Genomic DNA, 22,837 nt, shown 5'->3' with positions numbered 1-22,837 from the left:
ATTTACAAATCACATGCATTGTAGTCCCCCCCCCCTCCCAGACTCAGACATCATAAGTGAATCTTTGGCATCTTTAATACAGCACATTAAACATTTATCAAAGATCCAATAAGCCTCCATTGTCCATCAAGCTTTAACATACAGTATATCCGGAAAGACAACATTGACCAGTCCGAGGATGCAATGGAGTGCTTGTGGATACGTTTAACATACAGAATATATATATATATATCGTATATCTGGGAAGACAATATTGACCAGTCTGAGGATGCAAGGCAGTGCTCGTGGATAAGTTAATGAAGGATAGAACTAGTAATAGGACTCTCTGATCTTGCCCTGGAGGAGGTCACATGTTTTCTTGGCATCTCCCAGCAGCATGGATGTGTTTGGCTTGTAGAAAATAGGGTTGTCCACTGCAGCGTAGCCAACACCAAGGGTACGTTTCATCACTATCACCTGGGGTGGAGAGCAACAAAAGCAAACCGTTTAATTTGGTCTTTTTATTGTCACACACCCCCAAATTGATTTGGCCATGGACCCCCATTTCAAATAATTCTGTCCCAGGAGAGATGTCTTGGTTTTACATTCAATTAAATTGTCTGAGATTTGTATTTACATTCATAGTGCCTGCCTGGTGATAAAAACACGGTTATTGACATTTTAATTTCAAAAGGGAATTTAATGACAATGAAATGAAACTTGAATGAACCCCATTCAGGACCCCTTGGTCCCACTTTGAAAACCACTGACTTCCTGTACCACACAGTGACTAATGCATCAATAATACTACTAACCTGCTTAGACTTCCAGACCTCTAGGACAGGCATGCCAGCAATGATGGAATTGGGATCCTCCTGTGCTGCAGAGTTCACTGTGTCATTGGCACCAATGACCAGAGTCAGGTCCGTTTCTGTGGATCAAACACACACACACACACACACACACACACCCATTTATTCAGTCTGACTAGCGTTTAATGAAGTGTGTGGCTATCATCACTGGCTGCTAGCGTTATTGGGTTCCTCAGTACAGCACTTATCTTCCCCCGTCATAAACAGACCCATGTGTTTCAGAACTGCATGCCTGGTCGCTATGAAAACAGTCTGTTGCCCTGATACATGGCATGTCAAAACATCAATATGCAATCAACACTGGGGTTGCTCCACACAAATGAAAGGGGATGCATTTACAGCATTACATATGCTACTATCCCCCTCCAACCCTCTGGATAAAGTGATCAAAACAAGTAAACTGAGATACTCTGGTGTGAAACATAGTCAACCTCCATTTACCTGGGAAGTCCTCGTTGATCTCATCCATCTCTAGGACCACGTCATAGGGAACACCAGCCTCAGCCAAGAGGACGTTCAACTGGCCGGGCATACGACCAGCCACCGGGTGGATGCCGAACCTAGCACACAACTAATGTTAACACTGGTCCGAACACTATCTGTTCAGCACACCACTTTGTATTTGTTTTTTTAAACTCAGCCTGATTGAGCCATCTCTACCACTAGGTTTAGGTATGTTATGACACCATATTTTACATATTATACTTTTAGAGGTGTTAACTTCACCACACACACACACACACACACAGACAGAGTAATACCTTTCTAAAAACTTTTTTTTTTGTCGCTTCATGGTCAAGGTAGTCAAGCTATGCTAATGAAATTGAAATGGACAATTTGCTATGAATTATAAAACTTCTGATCATGATTGTGATATGAGATAGTTGTATATGCTGAAATAATTAAATACTACAAGTATGATTTGTTTTACGTCTAAAACATGCTCAACCCAATGGTTTCATTTTATTGGTAAAGGTAGTGATACCAAGATAATAAATTGATAAATTGAGCATTTTGATATTGAATATTCTTTCTGTTTTACTAATAATTCATATACGTACACTAAATCATTTTACAGTGTAAGGCTACAAACATTTTAAAGTGTAAGGCAATGCTACACACTTCTGACCCATATACCAGAAAATCCTCAAGACTGATGCTGATCTGAGTGACGACCAAATAAACAATCCTGATTATAAATCCACACAAGCTAAAGAGACTGGGGACACTTCTTTTGAATCCATGGATGAGGAGGAGGTTGCTTCAGCAAACCCATCTTCTAAACCAAGAGAGTAAGAGAATAAAAGGGTGAAATACCCTAAAAACAGTCTCCTTGGCAAAGCAGATGACACTCCTGACTTTGTTCACCTTCTGGCCTAAAAACATATTGCTCATAACAACCTGTACTCTGCCCAGGAGTTTGGGGGATCCAATCAAGACTAGCTTTTCCTGGCAATAATACATTTTCATGGGTGTTTATCACTTCCCATCTATGGTACCAGTACTGGCACCAGAAGTCATGTTTCAATGTGATAGCCGATATAATGCAGAGGAATAGATTTGAGCTGTACGCTGGTTCATCATTCATAATCAGTAGTGCAATGACAGGGAGATGCTTTGAGTGTCTCCCGATGACCATCCACTTACAAGCACATCGTGGATGAGGTCATGGTGGCATATAAGGGCACAAGGGCTGGGACTGTCAATATACTGTACTGCCAACAAGCCATACAAGTGTGGCTTTAACCCAGTCAATCAGGAAACGCATCTCTGTCAATTTAGATTTCTTTGGCTATTAAAAAATAGCAGATATACAAGCTCATAGCACGGCACTGAGTGCCGCGCTATGAGCTTGTGGATCTGCTATTTATGAAAAATCTGAATATGTACTTTTAAAGTGAACATTTGTCACTCAAATGTCTCAACAAATGTCATTTTTCTGATAAACTATTGTTGCTATATCAGTGGTGCTCAAACTTTTTCTTGTCAAGGACCCCCAAAACTATACGTTTTTGGCCGCCAATCCCCATCAAAATATGTCGTTCCAGGGACCCCCCAGAAGCAAAGATTTTAGTTGAAAATGTTGTTTCAAAAAAATATGTATTCAAAGATCTGCACAAATGTTCAAGATTTTTCAAAAATAGCAGATCTACAAGCTCATAGCGCGGCACCGAGTGCCGTGCTACGAGCTTGTAGATCTGCAATTTTTTGATAGCCAAAGTATAAAAATAATGGTTATAGCTCAAATCTAAAATGACACAGATGCGTTCCCGGTCTTAATGGGTTAAATTATTCTGCCATGCCAGTTCATCTGACATCATCCATCAAGGGGCATCCACATTCTTCAAGGTTGCCCTATATAGGTAAGTAGAAGCAGGTGCAACCTCTAGGGGACACTGGTGGCAATGTTATGAGAGACCATGTCCAGAACCTGAACGCAACCCTGGGTGTAAGTGCTTCAGCACTGTCCAATCAAATCACATCGAAGGCACTCCCTTGATGACAGACAACGAGCTGATGAAGAAAGGCTGTAGAGCTTCGATTACAGGTCTGCTGAAGGGGTGATCACAGTGGTTAATGGTTTGACAACAAATGTGTCAAACCTTTTCAATAATGCCTGTGGCATCAAGCCTCTTTCAATTGTCAGATGGTGGAGCAAAGAGGCCCACACAACGATTACCATCCAATGCCAATCACTCATTCCTACAATGAGCATATGGGAGGCATTGATCCTTCTGACCTGCTGGTACACTAGTACAAGACCCCAGCCAAGTCAAGGCAAAGCTACTTTCCCTCGTTCAGATAAATATATTGACCTGTCTGTGCATCTCAAAATTCCTGGATGCTCTACAACAGTGGTTCTCAAAGTGGGGTCCTTGAGGGGGTTCCAGGGGGTACCCAGCAAAATGTGTTAATATAGCGTCACAATAATTATGACCGCTATTTTTGAAAAATCGTGAAAATTTGTGCAAACCTTTGAATATATATATATATTTTTAAGCAAACATTTGTTGCTCAAATCTTTGCTTCTGGGGGGTCCCTGGAACAAACTGCTCTGTAAGAAATATCGTTGTCTCTACTGAACGAGAAACCGTCTCTCAAAAGGTTCTGCCTGGCAGTCACCCACAGTTTGAAGCATGTCAACAAGCCAGCATCCAAAAGTTGGCCCGACCATCATCCTTCTCTCCACCACATGTGCCGCCTCAGAAGAAACGCTATACCCCAGGACCGTCACAAACAAAACCAGATGTGCGTTATGACAACTGTGGATATTCTGTGGACATTTGCCACTTCACTGTGACAAGCAAAGATGGTGCAACCTCTGTCCAAAGGGTGTGTCCCCAGAAGTTTGTGCCAAAAACACCACTGGATTAATGGCCAAAAATAGTTATGCCGTTGGACCAGTCAGAGGAGCATTTTATTTCTAAAGGTTTGCATTTTTTTTAAATGTATTTATTCGATACATTAGCCATTATAAATAATTAAATTAATCACATTAAAATGTTCATGTATTATAGTCATGCTCATATATGCATGGAATTTCTTTTTTCAGTTTAGTGTACAGTATATAAAATCGGTGCAAATTCTTGAAAATGCACTTGTACCATGAAGCAATAACTCAACCTTTTGGTAGAGACTTAAATTTAACTGGGGGTCTGTTAAAAGAAATATCATTGATTATTGCCCCAAGGAGATAAAACATTTTGCATTGCGTTTTTTCCTGAGTGAGGACATCAAAACGTTAAACTTAACAGAAATGTAGTGTATATTGTTTAGTATCTTTTGTGATAAAATGTATAATGTGTAGATCTTCACCTCACAGCCTTCCCTTGTTCCGTCAGCATCTTCACCATGTCTGCAATTGGATATTGGGCTTTTGCTGCACACAGACCCCAACCTACACAAACAGCAGAAATTGAACAAAATGATAAAGAAAATAATTTAATGCCCATGTCTTATTATTTTTATTATTGTATCATTATATTATTGAGGTACACAGTGTCAAGAATTGCCAGTGGTATTACAATAATTAATGTTTTTAATCTATTAAAATGTTCAAATACCCGCAGAAACCTTTATAGGTTTCCAACTGTGAAGATAATGGAAATGTAATGGTGTCCTTATATGGCTATTAACATCGGGCTCTAAGCTCAAATGTACTGTTAATTCTACAGTATAACCAAGAGTGAAGATGCTCAACAATACAACCAATTTATAATTCAGACATTTAGTAGATGCGCTTTTTCACTGTGACTTAAAATGTGCAAGAGCAGAGTACGCGTCTTTGTCAGCCAACAGAAGGGTAACTAAGTGGTAATTTTGAGTGCTAAGAGAACATGCATGTGCTACAAAGCAACCATCATAAGTCCAATCATCTAATTTACATACCTAGCACCTACAAGTAAACATACTGTACTTAGAGTCTATCCAAATAACATAACTAGCATCTAAATGGTCAGTCCTGGGTTAGGGTTGTACCTCAGATATGAACTGTGTTTTGGCTAAGGGGAAATGAGCTCATAACTTAACATTATAATATGCTCCAGTAATATTCCTGTCATCACAACAGGGCTGAAATAATATTACAACTGATCAAATGTGCACAAAAGGCTTTGTGCATAACGTAGTCCTGGGTTTCCCGAAGGTATACTCATTTCCAGTTACGGTTCAGTTTCCCATAGCTGCACTAACACACACCAAGCCAAGAATACAACTACTTCATAGCTGAGAGAAGAACTCCTACAGGTTCTACAAAGAACTTGCTGCACGACACCAGTAGGGCTGTCACGATTACAGATTTAAGTTGACGATTAATTGCCACACAAGTAATTACGATTAACAATTTAATTGTGTGTTTGGCATTGAAACATATGAATATTTTTTTTATTTCCGTTTGCCTTTTAGGCTTCGTCATAAAAAAAAAATCCACAGGGCAGATATGACAAATAAAATTATCTAGAAGCTTACAATGCGTCAAAGTGACGCAGAAATAGCCGAAATCAGCACAAGCAGCAACAGTGAATCGTTTATATACACTGGAAGCAATGATGCAGAGACTACAAACACCAGCAACAGCAGAATGTCAAGGAACCTCAGGTGGATGAGGATGGATGGAGAAGAGCAGGAGAAAGAAGGGAGAGGATGGAACAAGAGAAGGATAAGAGAGACGGGGGAGACGGAATTAGAGGAGGATGAGAAAGAGGAAGGTGGGGAGGAGAGGATGTTGTCTGCTATAAGTTCTATAAAACCCCCCAGTAAACCATTAAGAAAACCTATAAAACCTCCAGTAAACCATTAAGAAAACAGGCACGATGACTGAGATGACTGATATGATTTTACATCCTGGTCTTGCACAATCTAATCGTTACATAATAATATTACATTATATCATGAACCCAAATTTCGAATAAAAAAAAGGGATGCTCTTTCTTAAGTGACTTTTTGAGCAACAAATACAATAGGACAGTGTCTTTACATAAATATGTATATATTTTACAAACTTACAGATGCCATAAGGTTTTGTAAAACTTTTGGATTAATGTCGATTTAAATTGACTGCGCAGCTTGAACTGCTGTAATGTCTTTCTAACTGTTACAGATTATTTCCCATCCAAACAAAACAAGGACAAGCTACAGGTGTGCATAGTTGAGCTGTGCAGCTCAATCACCAGATGACCCTGAGCTTTCAAACACAATCAGTATCATCCTTCTGTAATGAAAGGTTCAGTTATTTATGACGTGTTAAACAAAATTGGCCTTCTTGACCTTGACCATCAAATGCATCATATATTGAATTGAGTTAGAGATTCATTGCTGAGAGAGTGACATTCACACAGAAAGAGAGCCATCTTACAATAGTTTCTCACTGAACTTCTCAAACCTTTACTTTAGCCCCATTTTTATGTGGGTTATTTGCTACAAGTCAAACCCAATTCTTGTGGTACATTTCTTCCACTTTCTTGTGGAGTGAAGAAAATCTTTGATATAGGATTTAACGTCTGTAACAGAGTACGTGATAAATAGACAATCAGCTAAACGGTTGACTACACCTTGTAGTGCAACAGATGTAAAGCATGTTCTTATTAGAGCAAAAATAGTCAAAAATAAATTGTCTCCTCCCCACTCTAACATTCTTTCCCTTTTACATCTCTCCAATGTCCTGTCTGCACAGAGGTATTCCCCCTTACCACGGTCTCTCTGTATTAAATCATAGGGGTTCCATGTCTGGGAGACATTATTGAAAGGAAACCCTCATTTTCTGGAGCTGTGTGCGATGGGGATTTGTGTACCCTGCGTGCAAAGAGCCCCTTCCGTGCATCTGAGCAACCCCTGTTTAACCCTGGTCAGGTATCTTGTAGAGTTCAGTGTTGCCACTAATCAAGTCCCCTTGGAACAGTCCTACCCAGTCAGACCCAATACCTATCCTATGTAGCCTGCCAATTCATCTCTTCCTTGCTTTGTTGGTAGTCTGTTGAGAAGTCTCAGTGCACAGTGAACATGATTTGCACTGTAATCAAACCAGCGTGTCGGACCACACGACTGCCCTTGCATTTCTTTTAGGAAAAAAGTTCATCAATATGGGATCATTTCTGGACAAACAGCTCCCTCTCATGGCTTCTCCACATCTAATCTGATATTACAACCTCCTTAGCATCAAACTGTCCATGGTCCTGGACTGTTCCATAGTAAAAAGGTCCAGGTATTTTTCTTTGCTTTTCAGACCATGCGATCAGACCTTTTGTCAACTCAAGCTGACCACATGGGAGAGAAATGCATGCCTTACAGAGCCTGACAGTGCAAGAACAGCATCTAGAGGATCCACGCAGCACCATGGCAAGAAGGTCTGACAGGGACGCCCGCTGGCCTAGCGGTCCAGGCACATACCACATATGATGGTAATCCAGCTTGGCAGCGTGTCGCGGGTTCGACTCCCAATCCCGACGACCTTTGCTGTGTGTCACCCCCCCCCCCTCCCCCCATCTCTCTCCCCATATCCTGTCAGCCCACTATCCTATAAATAAGGTAGAAAAAGCCCCAAAAAATACAGCAGAGGTGTGCTGTGCACCATCACTGTCTGATATGGACCCAAGACTCCCCCTCATGCATGCATGTATGTATGTATGTACGTACGTACGTACGTACGTGCGTGCGTGCGTGCGTGCGTGCGTGCGTGCGTGCGTGCGTGCGCGTACCTGGCGTGATGATAATGCTGTGGGCTTCCTTGATCATCTCGATGGACTGATCCACATTAACCTCTGTGTGAGTACCAACAATCTCCATGGGCTTACCACCTGCTGTAGACGTGGTACCATACCCACCCAGGATCACATTAGGCAGGGAACGGTTCATTGCCTTGGAGGAAGAGGGGTGAAGGTATATCATTTTGATGTGTCCAAAGTCAGATGTGTTTAATTTAACCCAGAGTGTAAAGATGGACCTGTAGGACCGTCTTTTCACTCTCAAGATTTTAAAAGTAACACGATTTCACTGTGTACAGTAATGCACTGATAACTACTAAAGGGGCACCCCGCAGAGCGTGAATTTGCGCCAGGCCAGGTGGGCTACTCAGGGCTGTAAGTCATGGGTTGTATCCGTCAGGACCCAAGGCAAATAGCATTCCTACCACATGCAGTTCAACGTTTTACATTTTCCCCTGTGTGCTGCGGTCAATAAAAGCCCCTCCGAATGAGATTCCACAATGGTGTCGATTGGATGTTGCATTATATTGTGTTTTTTTTAAAGAAAAAGCCAATAGCTGTTTGATGCACGTTGTCACATGACACCCAAGATCATGTGTAACTAATTTGGTGGAAATTGTTTATATTTGTGGCGTCTCCTGCGTCTAAGAGATATCACTTTGGGCTTTCTGCGTTGTGAAGAAGTTTTTGTAAAATTAACCCCCCCGCAAACTTTGGAAGCCATTTATAGCCAACGGATATGGTATGGACTTCTTTTTTTAATTGGCAAAATACATTTATCATATGACTCCAGTGATAATGTGTAGTGATTTGATTGAGATTTGGAGAAAAGCTGTAGTAGTAGCTCTGTTTTGAAGAAAATGAAAACAAAAGTCAGTGTGGGCTATGTGGGCATGTTTGGCACTGATCTGTACAGTGGTATGTCGAGATTAACTGCACACAGACAGACAGGGTCAGACACACACGCAGGTGAAAACATAATCTCGGTCTCCCGGCCTGGCAGAGATAATTAAGAGGCTGGTTGTTTGTTTGTTTGTTTGTGTCTACTCACCACACACATAATATAGGAAAGGATGGCACCAGAGGAGCCAATCAAAGCTCCGACAATGGTCATGAGGTTGTTGTCCAGTAGGAAGCCTTCAGCACAGAGTGCCCATCCAGAGTAGCTGTTCAACACTGTGATGACCACGGGCATATCGGCGCCCCCTATGGCTGCCGTTAGCGTCACACCCTACAGGAAGGTTACAGTGAGTATCTCCCTTAAAATTTGTACCGAGACACATTTTCGAGAGTGAATTTCTTAAATACAGTACAATAACAGAACCCATTCACCAGGATGGAATTCCAAGTAGTATTCCGTAGATTTAAATGATGCATTATAATACCCAGTATCATTCACGATACACTGCGAACTGCTGCTCGCTTTTCAAATAAGGTCTTACCATGACGGTGGAGAGTCCAGAGACACCGACCAGACATCCCATGCCAGTGGTGTAGCTGTCAGTCAGCATAAAGGGAATAATACCTCCCATGGATGCTGCCATCAGGCCCGCATTCATCATGTGCCGTCCAGGCAACATCAGAGGGGCAGAGTTCAGAATGCCTAGAATCAAGGAGCAATAACATCTATTTAAAAGAACAACTTTGTTTTGTATGCTTTTTTTGGTATTGACTGAATCATTTGGTGCCATTTAAAATTGTATAGTCTAAATACCTTTATTATAACAAAAACCTACTTAACCCATTAAGACCCGGAACGAATCTGTGTCACTTAAGATTTCTTTGGCTATTCAGAAATAGCAGATATACAAGCTCAAGTTTTCACCTGCGTGTGTGTCTGACCCTGTCTGTCTGTGTGCAGCTAATCTCGCCATACCACTGTACAGATCTGCTATTTATTGAAAAATCTTGAAAAAAACATTTAGATTTTTTTTTCAAAAACTGTTAGGATTTAGATTTTTTTAAAGAATCGCCTCAGGTCTTAAAGGGATAATAGTGTAATCATTTTAATACAAAAAATACATATATATATGGCTGTCCTTATCAGTGGTGTGTCTGTAAGAAGGACCATAATTACTCATCGGAGAGTCTGTTCTGCGAAGGGCTGCTGTGGGACAAACTACAACCAGGCAGCCACACAATGCCTGTGTCCCTATCTGGAATTACCAGCTGGATCCCCAGCTTTAACTAGATGAAAGGATGGAATCTGTGCCAGAGGACACAGGGCTCAGTATGTTTATAAAAGATGTCTGAGTGTCTGTCTAAAATCAAAGATCTGTACGAGGCTATACCACCGTCTCACTGCTCAAATCACTATCTATTATACGCATGTACATGAATTTTAAGTTTGCACACTCAGGTTCATGATAAATGTTCAATGCGTGAAAAGGTTAGACACGGAGTTCCACAAAGTTCTGTGCGTGGACCACACTATTTACCCTATACATATACAGTATGCTTCCTAATATTAGGAAACACAGACTTTCATTGTTACGCAGATGATGCATGTCTTGACATGCAATTTCCTGCTAATAAACTCTTAGAAACCCTATGGTTAGCATTACATTGGTCTCCAGTGCCATCGTACGGAATCTGGGTGTCATCTTTGACCAGGATATGTCCCACATTTTCACCTACTGTAGTACATAACATTACACAGATCAGGCACAACCTGTCTGGATTATTGCAACAAAAAGGCAGCTGGTCCAGAAAGCTGCTGTGCGTGTATTGACAGACAGCAACTAGGAGAATAGATTATATCTCTCCCTCATTGGCTTCTCTGCACTGGTTTTCTCATTGTGTCTTATAAGCCTGCTAAAGGATCAGTGTGCAGGTTTACTTGTGGTTCCTAGAATATATAAGAGGAGAATAGGAGGCAGAGCCTTGAATTAACAGGCTCCTAAGCCAAGGGAACCTTCTCTCCGTTTTGGTCCAGGACACAGAATCACTTACTATATTTGAAGACTTGCATGGGACTACCGCTAGCAACCCACTCTTTCTCTCCCTCTCAGAGCCTGGTTCTCCTCGAGGTTTCTTCTCGTTAAAGGGAGTTTTTCCTCGCCACTATCAACAACTGCTTGCTCAGGGGGAAATCGTTGGGGGTCTGCTCTATATGTAAAGTGCCTTGAGGCAACTTGTTGTCACTATAATTATAAAATTGAATTTAAGTGCTGCCTGTGTGTTTTATGTGAAGCATCCAGAACCTTGAAGTTTGCCATAGGCCACCAGTGATCCACTGAAGGTGACTCCTCCGATGTAGGTGCCCAAATATGCCACCGTTTTGACCACACCGGCCGCCGGGTGAGTGTCCAGATGGGGAAACTCAATCATGTACTCTGCAACACAGGTGAGCACAGCCGCCAGACCCACCAGGCTGTGGAAGGCTGCCACCAGCTGGGGGAGGTCTGAGATCTCAATACGCTTGGCAATGGTCAGACCTAATGGAATACATACATACACACACACACACACACACACACACACGAGAACAGACACACATACACAAAGAGTTAAGACCCACACATGAATATAAAAAGAGAATGAAGACAGATACATGAAAGGGTTTCTTATTACATTAAAATGTCTTATGTCAGCCTCAATCATACATCAGTCATACATCAGCCACAAATATTCTCATGCAACATGACTAAAATGAATACACTTGTAGAGCTAGAATGCAGCTGATCAAAAGGGTACCACCTGTTTCCAATTACTTTCCTTTTCATATTGGAATTAGCTTCAAAAGGAACCAAATAGTCTCGAGTCACGCTCCAGAGTATGTTGTCAAAAAGCAAATAAAATATACATTTCTTAATATAGTTTTTTATATTGAGGCCAAGTAAACTCACTCACATGCTCTAGCCTAGCATGCTGTGCGTGTAGTCACACCATTTATATGGTTCTATCTCAAATGATTATTAATAGTTAAGCATCCTCATAATCTAAACATAAACAAAGATGATTGATGTTCTGTCATGTTGCAGAACATTCCCATTCAAATTAAAAGCCAAGTTGATAGCATGAAAGTCATTCATCATGGTCTCATACATTACTAAACTGTTGCTAAGCTTCCAGTACACGCAGGTTTTAGACTTTTGTTTAATTGTTCTCCAGATTGAAAGAGGCAGTGCCATGATATTAAGGAGTCAACATTACGTCTCTAGAACACCTAATGTGGATATAATGTGTGAGGTGTCTTTCCTGTGTATTTTCGATTTCCTATTGTAAGCTACACGCTTCTCTGGCAAGAGGGACAACTAGAACAGACCGGAGTCCTGACGTATCATGGGCTTAATATCACATCTACAGTATGCATCTGCAAATGCACTGGATCTCTGCGTCGTCTGTGTGACTGTCCCCGGCATATCTCGAGAACCGTCTGATCAATCGATTTCAATGACTTGATGTAGTTTGTTGTGACTGACATCAGTGCATGTTGAAAATCAAAATCTCAAATGTGCATTTGGTTTATGTTGATAGATGTGGCATTATTGTCATAGGATGTGATAAATAGTGGACTTATAGCACCCATCAGAATGTAGCTATCATTTATCTCATCCTCTGACAATCCTCTAATAATGACAATGTCTATTTCAGTGTATTCCTACCAAAACCTGTTCAGTAGAAATCAATATTGTAGGCCCATTTTAAACACAAAACATCTATACACGTTGTGGTCTCTACCATGTGTAAGAGCTGTACCTCATTTAAAAAGGGTACATACCAATGGTTCCTCCAGTGGCCATGGCCAAAGACATTTGGGACAGTAGCTCAGGGGAGGGTTTCAGGGCACCCAGGGTAGCGGCGATGCCCGCTGACACCCCTATCATACCCAGAGTATTTCCCAGACGGCTAGTGCGCTGAGCAGAGAGCCCTGCCAGGGCCCCAACACAGCACAAGCCTGATCCCAGGTACATCATCTACAGCAAGGAGAAGAAAACAGCCAGTTAAAGCATCACATTTCAATGTAATTCATCCGATTCTATGTATGGACCGCCTCTTAGAATCAATCAAGTGCAAGTTGGCAAAAACATTTGGAACAAATACCCCCCCCACCAAAAAACTATACAAGCAAATAAACAACAATGTCAGAAGAAGCCGATTATCCACCTGCTCAATGCTGTATCCAGCAGCCAACGACGCTCCGTATCCCCCAACAAAGGCAGTAGCAGGAATGGCATACAGGTAGTTGTGCTCAGGAGGGTCTGTGGGACGCTTAAACATGTCCAGCATCCTCTGGGTGATCAGGAACCCACCTTGAACGCACAAAAACATGAGCTCCGGACATTAACCACTTCACTTGACTGGGTGGTGAATACTGCTCTCGATTACGCATCATTATTTTATAATGATGTATAATATAGTCGCATTTGATTTTATAATCAAAATTTCATTGGTTATTTTGAATAAGGTCAGACCAGCAATGTTGATGGAGGAAACAAAGGCAGCAAGCAGTGCCAGACTCTCAGGCAGGGAGGATGGGGTGAGACCGCCTCCCATCAGAACCAGACCACCAACTGCTGTCACGCCTAAAAGAGTGAGTGAAGGCAATGATAAATGAAATGAATGAAATTCAACTAGCTTTGATGTACATTTAGACATGAAGCCTCAAGACTACATTTCAAAACTGGAACTATAAACGCCACGCAAATGCCATTTGACCCCCTTTACCTGAGATGGCATTGGTGACAGACATCAGGGGCGAGTGCAGAGCCGGGGTCACGCCCCACACGGTGTGGTATCCCACAATCCCTGCCAGGCCGAAGGTGGTCACCATTTGAGTAAACCCTGAGTTGGGGGAGATGAGGCCCAGAGCCAGACAGGTGGACACACCTAAAGACATGCAGGAGAGAGAGAGGGAGATCATTGAGCCTCTGTGGACTCACGTGCGCGTGTTTGACATTTAAGCTACAGTACAGAATGTGTATGTCTGCAGCTGACCTCCTGTATAGACGCCAGCAGAGGTCAGGGTACGTTGGAAAGGGGAGACCACAGCAGCCTTCTCAGACGCCAATTCGGCCACTGTCTTTTGTTTGACGGGGGGCGGCGGGGTTGTTTTAGGTTGGGGTGCTGGGAATATGTTCTTGCCATCCTGCAATAATCAGAAACGCATAAGAAAACAAGGCTCAAACAAAATATGTACAGGATGAGAAATCGAGTGTCCACGTGCGTGAGAAAGGGACATCAAGAGGTTCACATTGTGGGATGGGAATATTGAAAACACAAAGTTGTGGATTGCTTAGGAGATTAAACTGAACAAACAACAATCATGAACCAGTTACCAGTGGTTTCGAAAAAAATACAGTCTCTTTTAAAGATGCTTGAATAATGCTTAGTTTCACAAGGGGGTAAACTGATACATCTCGCTGAGGTTGCCTACATTCCCCGCCATAAACAATGTGTCAAAGCCAAAATTCCTGTGAGCCATTCCCGGCTGGGAAGGAGTTTAAACCTTTAAACCCATTAAGACCTGAGGCAGAGTCTACAAATGTCAGATGTTTCTATACCAGTGGTGCTCAAACTTTTTCATGTCAAGGACCCTCAAAATGATATGTATTTTTCACGATTAAAAAATAATTAGCAGATCTACAAGCTCTACAAGCACCGAGTGCCGCGCTACGAGCTTGTATATCTGCTATTTTTGAATAGCCAAAGTGTAAAATAATGCTTTTTAGCTCAAATCAAAAAGTGACACAGATGCGTTCCAGGTCTTAATGGGTTAAGTGCCTGTCTGGCACTTTCTCACAGAGAGGAACGCCATGACACATGCAGGGGTTGTCAGAAGACACTCAGTTACTGGAATGAAGAAGACCCTACCTTCATGACCAGGGTTCCCCGGACGACGTGGGCGGGGGTTCCATAGTCAAACTCTTCTTTGGCCTCGTAGTGGAAGTTGTCGTTGTCTGGGCTGATGGCCTTGAGCAGCTTCAGCACGTTGTTGGAGTACAGGGCACTGGCTTGGCTGGACATGCGGCTCGGCAGGTCAGTGTAACCGATGTGGGTTACACCCTAGAATAAAGATGCAGTTTTCATTGAAACGCATGATGGGTCAATACAGCGTTCCAACTGACATACACGCACATATTCATGACTACCTTCAAAATTCAACTTCACATGAACACATACTGGCTAAACCAGGGGTCTTCAACGTTTTCAGGCCAAGGACCCCCTAGCTGAGAGAGATGAAGCAGGGACCCCCTAGCTGAGAGAGAGATGAAGCAGGGACCCCCCTAGCTGAGAGAGAGATGAAGCAGGGACCCCCCTCTGTATTGTATAAAATTCTGTTTGCTGCTCTTTTTTCACCTCTACACCTATAACTCTTTGCCAAAAATAGCCGATCTACAAGCTCACAACGCCTCGCAGCGCGAGGCGTTGTGAGCTTGTAGATCTGCTATTTTTGGCCAACGTTATCCTCAGAAAAGGGATGCTAGGGTTGAAGTGGTTCATGTAAAAAATAAAAATATCATATCGCAAAGATTTGGCGGACCCCCTGTAGTAACTCTGAGGACCCCCTAGGGGTTGAAGACCCCTGGGCTAAACTGTACTCACCTTGTGAACGTACAGCTCTCCAGGCTTAGTGGTCTCAATGTTGCCCCCAGCCTCTGCAGCCAAATCCACCACCACTGAGCCATCCTTCATAGACTCAACAAACTCCTTTTTGATCAGGATGGGAGCCCGCTTGCCTGCATAAAAGGGGTGAAATATGTGTATGAGTAGTGGTGGAAAAAGTATGCAGATATTTTACTTAAGTAAAAGTACCAATACCACAGTATTACTATTTTAAATACTCTATTACAAGTAAAAGGCCTGTGTTCAAAATGTTACTTGAGTTAAAGTACAAAAGTATTGGCATCAAAATATACCAAATGTACCAAAAGTAAAAGTACTAAAATGTTTGAAAACAGAAGATCTACAAGCTCACAACGCGATGCAACGCGTTGTGAGCTTGTAGATTGGCTATTTTCAAATAGCATCTGTATAAAATAAGGCTAAAGTGGTTAATGTATGTTTTATAATGTAATCATTTAGATCTGCAAAGTTTTCAGATAATTGTAGTGGAGTAAAAGCAATATTTGCCTCTCAGATGTAATGGAGTAGAAGTAAAAGTATAGACAATTGGAAATACTCCAGTAAAGTAAAAGTACCTCAAAATTGTACTTAAGTACAGTTTACTTTACACCCCTGTGTATGAGTTTAATTGAATTATATACAATGCGAATATAATAAGCCACATTTGAATGAAAACAAAACAATGGAGACAAAAGGAAAGTGGCAGTAGAAGGGAGGAAAATAAATTCACCAGGAATAAGAGCGGTGCTGATGAGAATGTCCACCTCTTTACACTGCTTGGCGAATAGGGCCATCTCAGCCGCTATGAACTCCGGTGACATCTCCTTAGCATAACCTCCAACCCCGTCACCAGATTCTTTCAGATCTACCTCCAGAGGCTCGGCCCCAAACGACTTGAATTGCTCCAGCGCAGCTGGCCTGGTGGTCAGGAAAGCATAAATCGTTATATTTACCATCACCTTTATTTATTAGCATCCAAATGCAAGGAACCAAATACCACAATAGAGGTTAAAATATCCAAGTTAACCCATTAAGACCTGAGGCCAATTCTATAAATGTCTTCTAAATCCCAACAGTTTTCTGAAAAACGTATGTTTCTATATCAGTGGTGCTCAAACTTTTTCATGCAAAGGCCAAAATGATATGAATTTGGCCGCGGACCCCCATCTCCAAATATTTTGTTTCAGGGACCGCCCAAAAAAAGGGAACAAAAAAAATGTTCGATAAAAAAAAAAAAATAATAATAATAATAAATATATATATATATATATATATATATATATATATATATATATATATATTCAAAGATTTGCACACATTTTCACGATTTTTCAAAAATACCGAGTGCCGCGCTATGAGCTTGTATATCTGCTATTTTTGAAAGGCCAAAGTGTAAAATAATGCTTTTTTATCTCAAATGAAAAGGTGACACAGTTGCATTCCAGGTCTTAACAGTTTGATATGAGGGGTTGTATATACTATACCTGGTGTCAAATCCTCTAACTATGGCTCCCATAGACTTGGCTGTTCCTGCTGCTGCCAATCCAGCTACTCCACCACCGATAACCAGAACCTGCCCACAACATGCACGTTAGTTTTCTCAAGGGGAATGAGTCCACCCCGCAAATAAGCACAAAATGTAGAGTGATGGGAAACATGGCTACACCAAGATGCAACAAGACCTGGGGCTGAAACCAATGAAGTTTCAAGGACATGGCATTTGCACGCAATGCTCAGCATTTATCTATCGGTGGTCAATTTGACGTGAGCATAGCCGAGTATCATAACCCACATAAAGTCGTCACTCGTGCACGCATGTTTCAGTCAGCGCAGACTTAGTTGGGGTGCAGCATAGTTGGATAATCTGACAGCCATCTAAGAATATGCAGCCACGTATCCATTAAAAAAAAGTATTTAAATATTCAGATCTTTTAAATATACTAAATCCTTAATATAAAAGGTATTTGAATGTATCTGGGTTAACTGGTGACATAATTGAAATAAATTAAAAACAATGTAAAACATTTGCAATATTATAGTAAATATATATATATATATATATATATATATATATATATATATATATATATATATATATATATATATATATATATATATATATATATATATATATATATATATATATATAGACACACTAGAGGATTTTTTTTCATCTTAGTTAAGGAGAGAAAACCGATGCTTGAATATCATTCCTGTGTCAATCCTGAAGTGTTACTGTAAGTTACAGGTTTTATCATTTTGTCCTGGTTATAATATATCCAGTTTCCAACAACAACCTGTGTGAAACATTAGAATGCAACTTAACTGGGAGGAAGTGAGTGAGTGAGTGAGTGAGTGAGTGAGTGAGTGTGTGTGTGTGTGTGTGTGTGTGTGTGTGTGTGTGTGTGTGTGTGTGTAAACATTGAGTGCCAATAAAGCAGTTGCTGAACGGATTGAAAGTTGTCTTCTTTACAAGTAACACAGGTACTCTCCCCCTTGGGGTTTTTGGCCGCCAGGACCTCAGCGGGAGATCTGGGATAGGTCTGGCATGTCACAGCCAACCATTAGCAGAATGACGCCAGTATTGTTGCCAGCTATCAAGTCCCATTCTCTGCAATACATCCAATTTCCGTATGATGCACAGAAAACAGTGATTAAGAGACAATTTCATGAGATTTCTGGGTTTCCTAATGTGATTGGTGCGATTGATTGTACCCATGTGTGCCACCGTCCACAAATGATTACGCATTTACCAATCGTAAAAACAATAACTCTACTATGACGTAGTAGCCCAGTGGCCCGGGGGGACACATGACTCCTTTATTTTTCAAAAGAACAGCAGCATAGGGACACGTCTACAATGATTAAGAGACAACTTTATAAGATTGTTGGGTTCCCTAATGTGATCGGTTCAATTGATTGTACCCATGTGCGTCTGAAGTGCCACCATCCATAAATGATTACGCATTTATCAAATCGTAAAAACTATCACTATCACGTGGTAGCCCGTTGGCCCAGGGGGGACACATGACTCCTTCAGTTTTTAAAAGAACAGCAACACAGGGACACGTCTCCAGGGGTCATCTTCTCAGTAAGTATTCAAATAACTAGCATTTCAGTGTGATTCATAGACTAGGTGACCAAGATTAGCCTCTCACAATACCTGGTAAATTGGTAAACCCTGAAACAGAGAAGGAGCACAGGTTCGACTGTGTGCAAAACACGCATAAAAGCATCAGGCTGCTTAAGGGCAGATAGCTGCATCTTTGATCAGCAAGGGGGACTATCCTGTACAGTGTGCCATTGTATTGTGATGCCTAGAGAACCATGGCCAACACCGCCACAACTGGGGGCTATACTCAGGAGACAGGTCCACATTCATCGCAGATAAATACTTATGTTTGGCAAGTAGGCTATTAAATACGGGACACGGACAATGCACAATGTTTAGTCAAACATTTTTATTTATGGGATTCAAGTTTCAGGTTTTCATTTAACTCTTAGCGTTGTTGATGGCTAGATGTGAGTGATTTGTCTGCGGCTGTTGACCGCATCAATATTTTTTTTCCCAGACTGCATTCTTCTGATATTTAAATGACTATTGTTTTCAGCTGCCACATTTATCAACCCCTGTTAAGCTGTGATTGGAGAGATAGGACAATTTCACCAACATGTGTCACTGTCATGAGATAATTTCAGCACTCGGAGCTGCACTGGTTTCTACGTTAGATCGATAAATGAGGGCCACTACATACATACAGTGTGGAAGGCGCATCTGGGTGCACTCTGTAATTTCTTACTTCTCCTGCTCCACCCTACCTCTACCCTCCCTCTTCTCACAAAAACTACAAAAGAGAAGAATCTGAACCACAAGGCATCACATACACATTTTAAAATTAGGTTGGCTGTTATTGTATTTAGGCAGTTACCTTAGCTGGGGGAACTTTTCCTGCAGCTGTGATCTGACCAGTGAAGAACCTTCCAAAGTTGTTGGCAGCCAGAACTACAGCTTTGTACCTACATAAGAAGAAAAGAATGGACAATTTACAATCAACTATTCATTTATAGACATATGTATGTGTCTATATACATAGGTCTACATCTCCTACCCGGCAATGTTGGCCATGGAGCTGAGTGCATCGTAGCCCTGTGCAATGGTGACTCTGGGTACCTGGTCCATAGCCAACACATTGCTCTGTCTCTCTGACAGCTTCGCCATCAGATCTGGGTTCTGGGCTGGGTAGATGAAGCTCACCAAAGTAGACTTGGGCTTCAGAAGGTCTACCTCGTTTATTGCTGGGGCGCGAACCTAGAACAGGAAACAGGCATCCCAAGTGAGAACAAAAATGTATTCCTTGAAGCCTTGCCAGATGGACAGAGAAACATCTTTCTAGAAGCCAAATTTCTCAAAGACTAATAAAACGATGTACTAACCTTGAGGACCATGTCTGATCCAAAGGCTCCCTTGGCATCAGTGATGCTGGCTCCAGCATCTTTGTACAGCTGGTCAGAGAATTTGGATGCATCTCCAGCTCCACTCTCCACTTGCACTTTGAAGCCCTGTTTGACCAGTGCCTGCACTCCAGCAGGTGACAGTGCCACACGCCGTTCATTCTGGAAAGTCTCCTTTGGAACACCCACTACCAGGTCCTTGTAAGGCACGCCTGAACACACACATTAAAAGGGACGTGATCTTTTTTCCTCCGTTGTAGAGCTGAAGTTCCATTAGCAACCCTAAAACTGAACAGTATTGTGTCTCTGAAACGCTGCCTTGATTGTGCTGAAAAGTTTACTTTACTCTCTGAAAAACGACTACACCCCATACTCACTGGTTTTTAACCACTACCCTCAGTGGATGTGACATTGTCCTCGTTCGCTGTGTTTACAGCAATAATAGATCTTGACTTCAGAAAAATTATAATAATCAGGCTGATGTAATGGCCATCATAGACGTAGGTCAACGCTTGCCCACAAAATGCATGTTGGGAATTTCAGGAACAAAGCAAAACAGACTACATTTTCTGTCAGTATAGGTGGTATCGTGAATATTGACAATACAATCAACCCATTTTGGGCGAGAACCCCCCATTTTTAACTATAACTTTCAAGACGGGAACCCCTTTTGGGGCTTCTGTTGCTATGTACATTTTTTGTAATGTTTGAATACTTATTTGAAGTTTTTCAGAAAACTTAGGTCAGGATTTATAAGGTTAGAAGGTGTTTTTAGAGTCGGCCTCAGGTCTAAATGGGTTAAATGAATATCAAAAGTGTGATAGTGTCCCTTTAATAAAGTAGCTGATGATTCAGGAATGGATGCAATAAACATATGTTGTTGTGAAGCATCAGATAGGGATGAACATATATCAAAACATTCACTTGAAAAGAATGTCAATGTCTTCCACTCCAATATTGAGCTAGAACAGACTTTACTGTAGGACATTTGACACACAAAAAAAGAAAACCTGGGAGCATGCATTTACCACGGAGATAGTGAGACTGGGTACAGTATTATGTTTCACATATTTGCCCATACACGGTACAGTGACCCTGCCGCCATGGAGACATTATTAGCAGCTGATTGGCTGAGAGCCAGCCTACACCGTGAGGCCTGCACTGCCTCTCAGACATGTGCTAGATCGAGTAAAGCCACAAGTAACTTACTAAACTTCACCAAAAGACACGATGCACTCAGTCAACTGAGCACGGCAGACTCCAGTCATGAGTAAAACAGGCGGCATAGACACTGTTTCTCACAGACGAGCCAGACCTACGTTTCACCTTTAACTGACCTCTCACATAGTCACAGATGTTAGCACCTAGAGTAGCGTGAGCATGGCTAAACTTATTTACTACAGTACATTTCCTATTCTGAAAAAGTCCCCCGCACAAACAAGCCTGTGGATTCCGGATTTTTTTCCACTCATACAGCCAGGAAAGTCGGTCTATACTGTACATGAACCATTGTTTTTTCCATTCCTATGCTGTGTGAGAGAGGAGATCTGTATTCCACAGACAAACTGAAGTGAACATGGAGACAACACTCTACACATCTCCCTACCTTTGGAGGCTGCTTGGTCGTGTAAGGCAGGGAAGGTCCTGAAACATCTCCGACCTCCCCTCTGATGAACACCTTGCCGGAACAAGGTGACAGAGGAACTGGAGATGCATCGCAGGAGGGTCGACATGGCTCCTGAGACTCCACTCGCTGGCTGCTGCGGAAAGACACACAAAGAGGGAGGTGAGAAGTCTGCTGTGTCAGATCATCAAATACATGATATACCCCCCCAGTAAAGAAGTCCTAAGTCCCACACATACACACTGCTGCTGCTGTGCTACAAGGCCTAGTCGTCACAACACGGTGACATTTCAGGACACACAGACAGGGCCCAGGGTTGATTACACCCTCCAGACCAGCCCGCGAGATCTGGGAATATGACGGCACAGGACGGGTACTGTGCCAAAACCGGGCTTTGGGCAGAAGCAGAGGGCAGGATGAAGGAGCCGAGAGCAACACTATCAACATAGCATGTTTGTGAATACACTTCAGAACTCCAAAAGACAAACAGAAGAGGCTGGCACATTCCCAAATTCTCTGTCTGTGTGTGTGTGTGTGTGTGTGTGTGTGTGTGTGTGTGTGTTCACACAAGTAAAGTTGTAAGTAGTGTGCTCTTTCACTCTCAACAATGCAATTTTCAGACCTCAAGTGAACTTTGTCAAACTTGGTTATGCGTTGACAACTTGACATTTGTGTCCATTATATCTTGCCAACACAGCCCACACACCTGCAACTCACTCACTCAATTAGTGATTTGGTCAGTCAGCCATTCTGAATTTGTACTTCCATGTACTGTTGTTCTCATCTCTTACTTTATAAAGTACATCTATCAATCAATTCTGTGTTTTGGCTTATGCCTCCTTTCATTCAATAATACTCCCATTTATTCACAGATTGACTCATGTCATGTCATGTGTTAACACTAAACTTGCCTTTCAGTTGTCCAGTGGGATAAAGGTGAGTGCAAGCTTCAGTGTTGTGCCTCAGAGTGCAGAATTAGATCACCTGTGCAGGGAGGCAGCAGTAAGCACCCTGCTGGAGTGTTTGCTTGCAGGAAAAGGAACGACCTTCACGTCCAGTTTCGATATCAGAGCTCTATTTAACTATAAATAGAGGGCCACGTGATTCCACTCGTGACCACAATAGAAGTGCGTGGCTTATTG

General features: G+C 42.0%; 1 protein-coding gene across 3 annotated transcripts; it reads right to left on the bottom strand.

Annotated features, from left to right (window-relative positions):
• On the bottom strand, positions 1–22,747 carry nnt2 (nicotinamide nucleotide transhydrogenase 2). Of its 3 annotated transcripts, none has more exons than XM_084066990.1 (22): positions 22,607–22,747; positions 21,678–21,831; positions 20,054–20,283; positions 19,729–19,928; positions 19,549–19,636; positions 17,104–17,192; positions 16,350–16,537; positions 15,599–15,732; positions 14,867–15,058; positions 13,991–14,141; positions 13,721–13,882; positions 13,468–13,578; positions 13,160–13,305; positions 12,774–12,969; positions 11,254–11,487; positions 9,493–9,653; positions 9,102–9,281; positions 8,045–8,204; positions 4,668–4,749; positions 1,293–1,411; positions 795–910; positions 1–456 (listed from the first exon to the last, which is right to left on the bottom strand). In XM_084066990.1, the coding sequence occupies exons 2-22, from the start codon at positions 21,802–21,804 to the stop codon at positions 310–312; spliced, it is 3,213 nt and encodes a 1,070-aa protein (XP_083923116.1). In that variant the 5' UTR covers positions 21,805–21,831; positions 22,607–22,747; the 3' UTR covers positions 1–309. The 3 variants fall into 3 exon arrangements, with proteins under 3 accessions (XP_083923116.1, XP_083923118.1, XP_083923117.1); XM_084066992.1 differs by having other exon boundaries at positions 21,678–21,824; positions 22,603–22,742; XM_084066991.1 differs by lacking the exon at positions 22,607–22,747 and adding an exon at positions 21,935–22,039.
• Positions 22,748–22,837: the final 90 nt, after the last annotated feature.

This window comes from Gymnoscopelus microlampas (genome assembly GCF_963454915.1).
Source record: "Gymnoscopelus microlampas genome assembly, chromosome: 1".
Taxonomy (NCBI): Eukaryota; Metazoa; Chordata; class Actinopteri; order Myctophiformes; family Myctophidae; genus Gymnoscopelus; species Gymnoscopelus microlampas.
This window is presented reverse-complemented; position numbering and strand designations above follow the sequence as displayed.

Excerpts from the sequence above, each read along its gene's own strand:
- nnt2 (XM_084066990.1), bottom strand. The coding sequence starts at position 21,804 with ATGTCGACCCTCCTGCGATGCATCTCCAGTTCCTCTGTCACCTTGTTC. Across the intron at positions 4,750-8,044 it reads CAGCATTATCATCACGCCAG|GTTGGGGTCTGTGTGCAGCA; the intron begins GTACGCGCACGC and ends CTGTTTGTGTAG. Across the intron at positions 457-794 it reads AGGTCTGGAAGTCTAAGCAG|GTGATAGTGATGAAACGTAC; the intron begins GTTAGTAGTATT and ends TCTCCACCCCAG.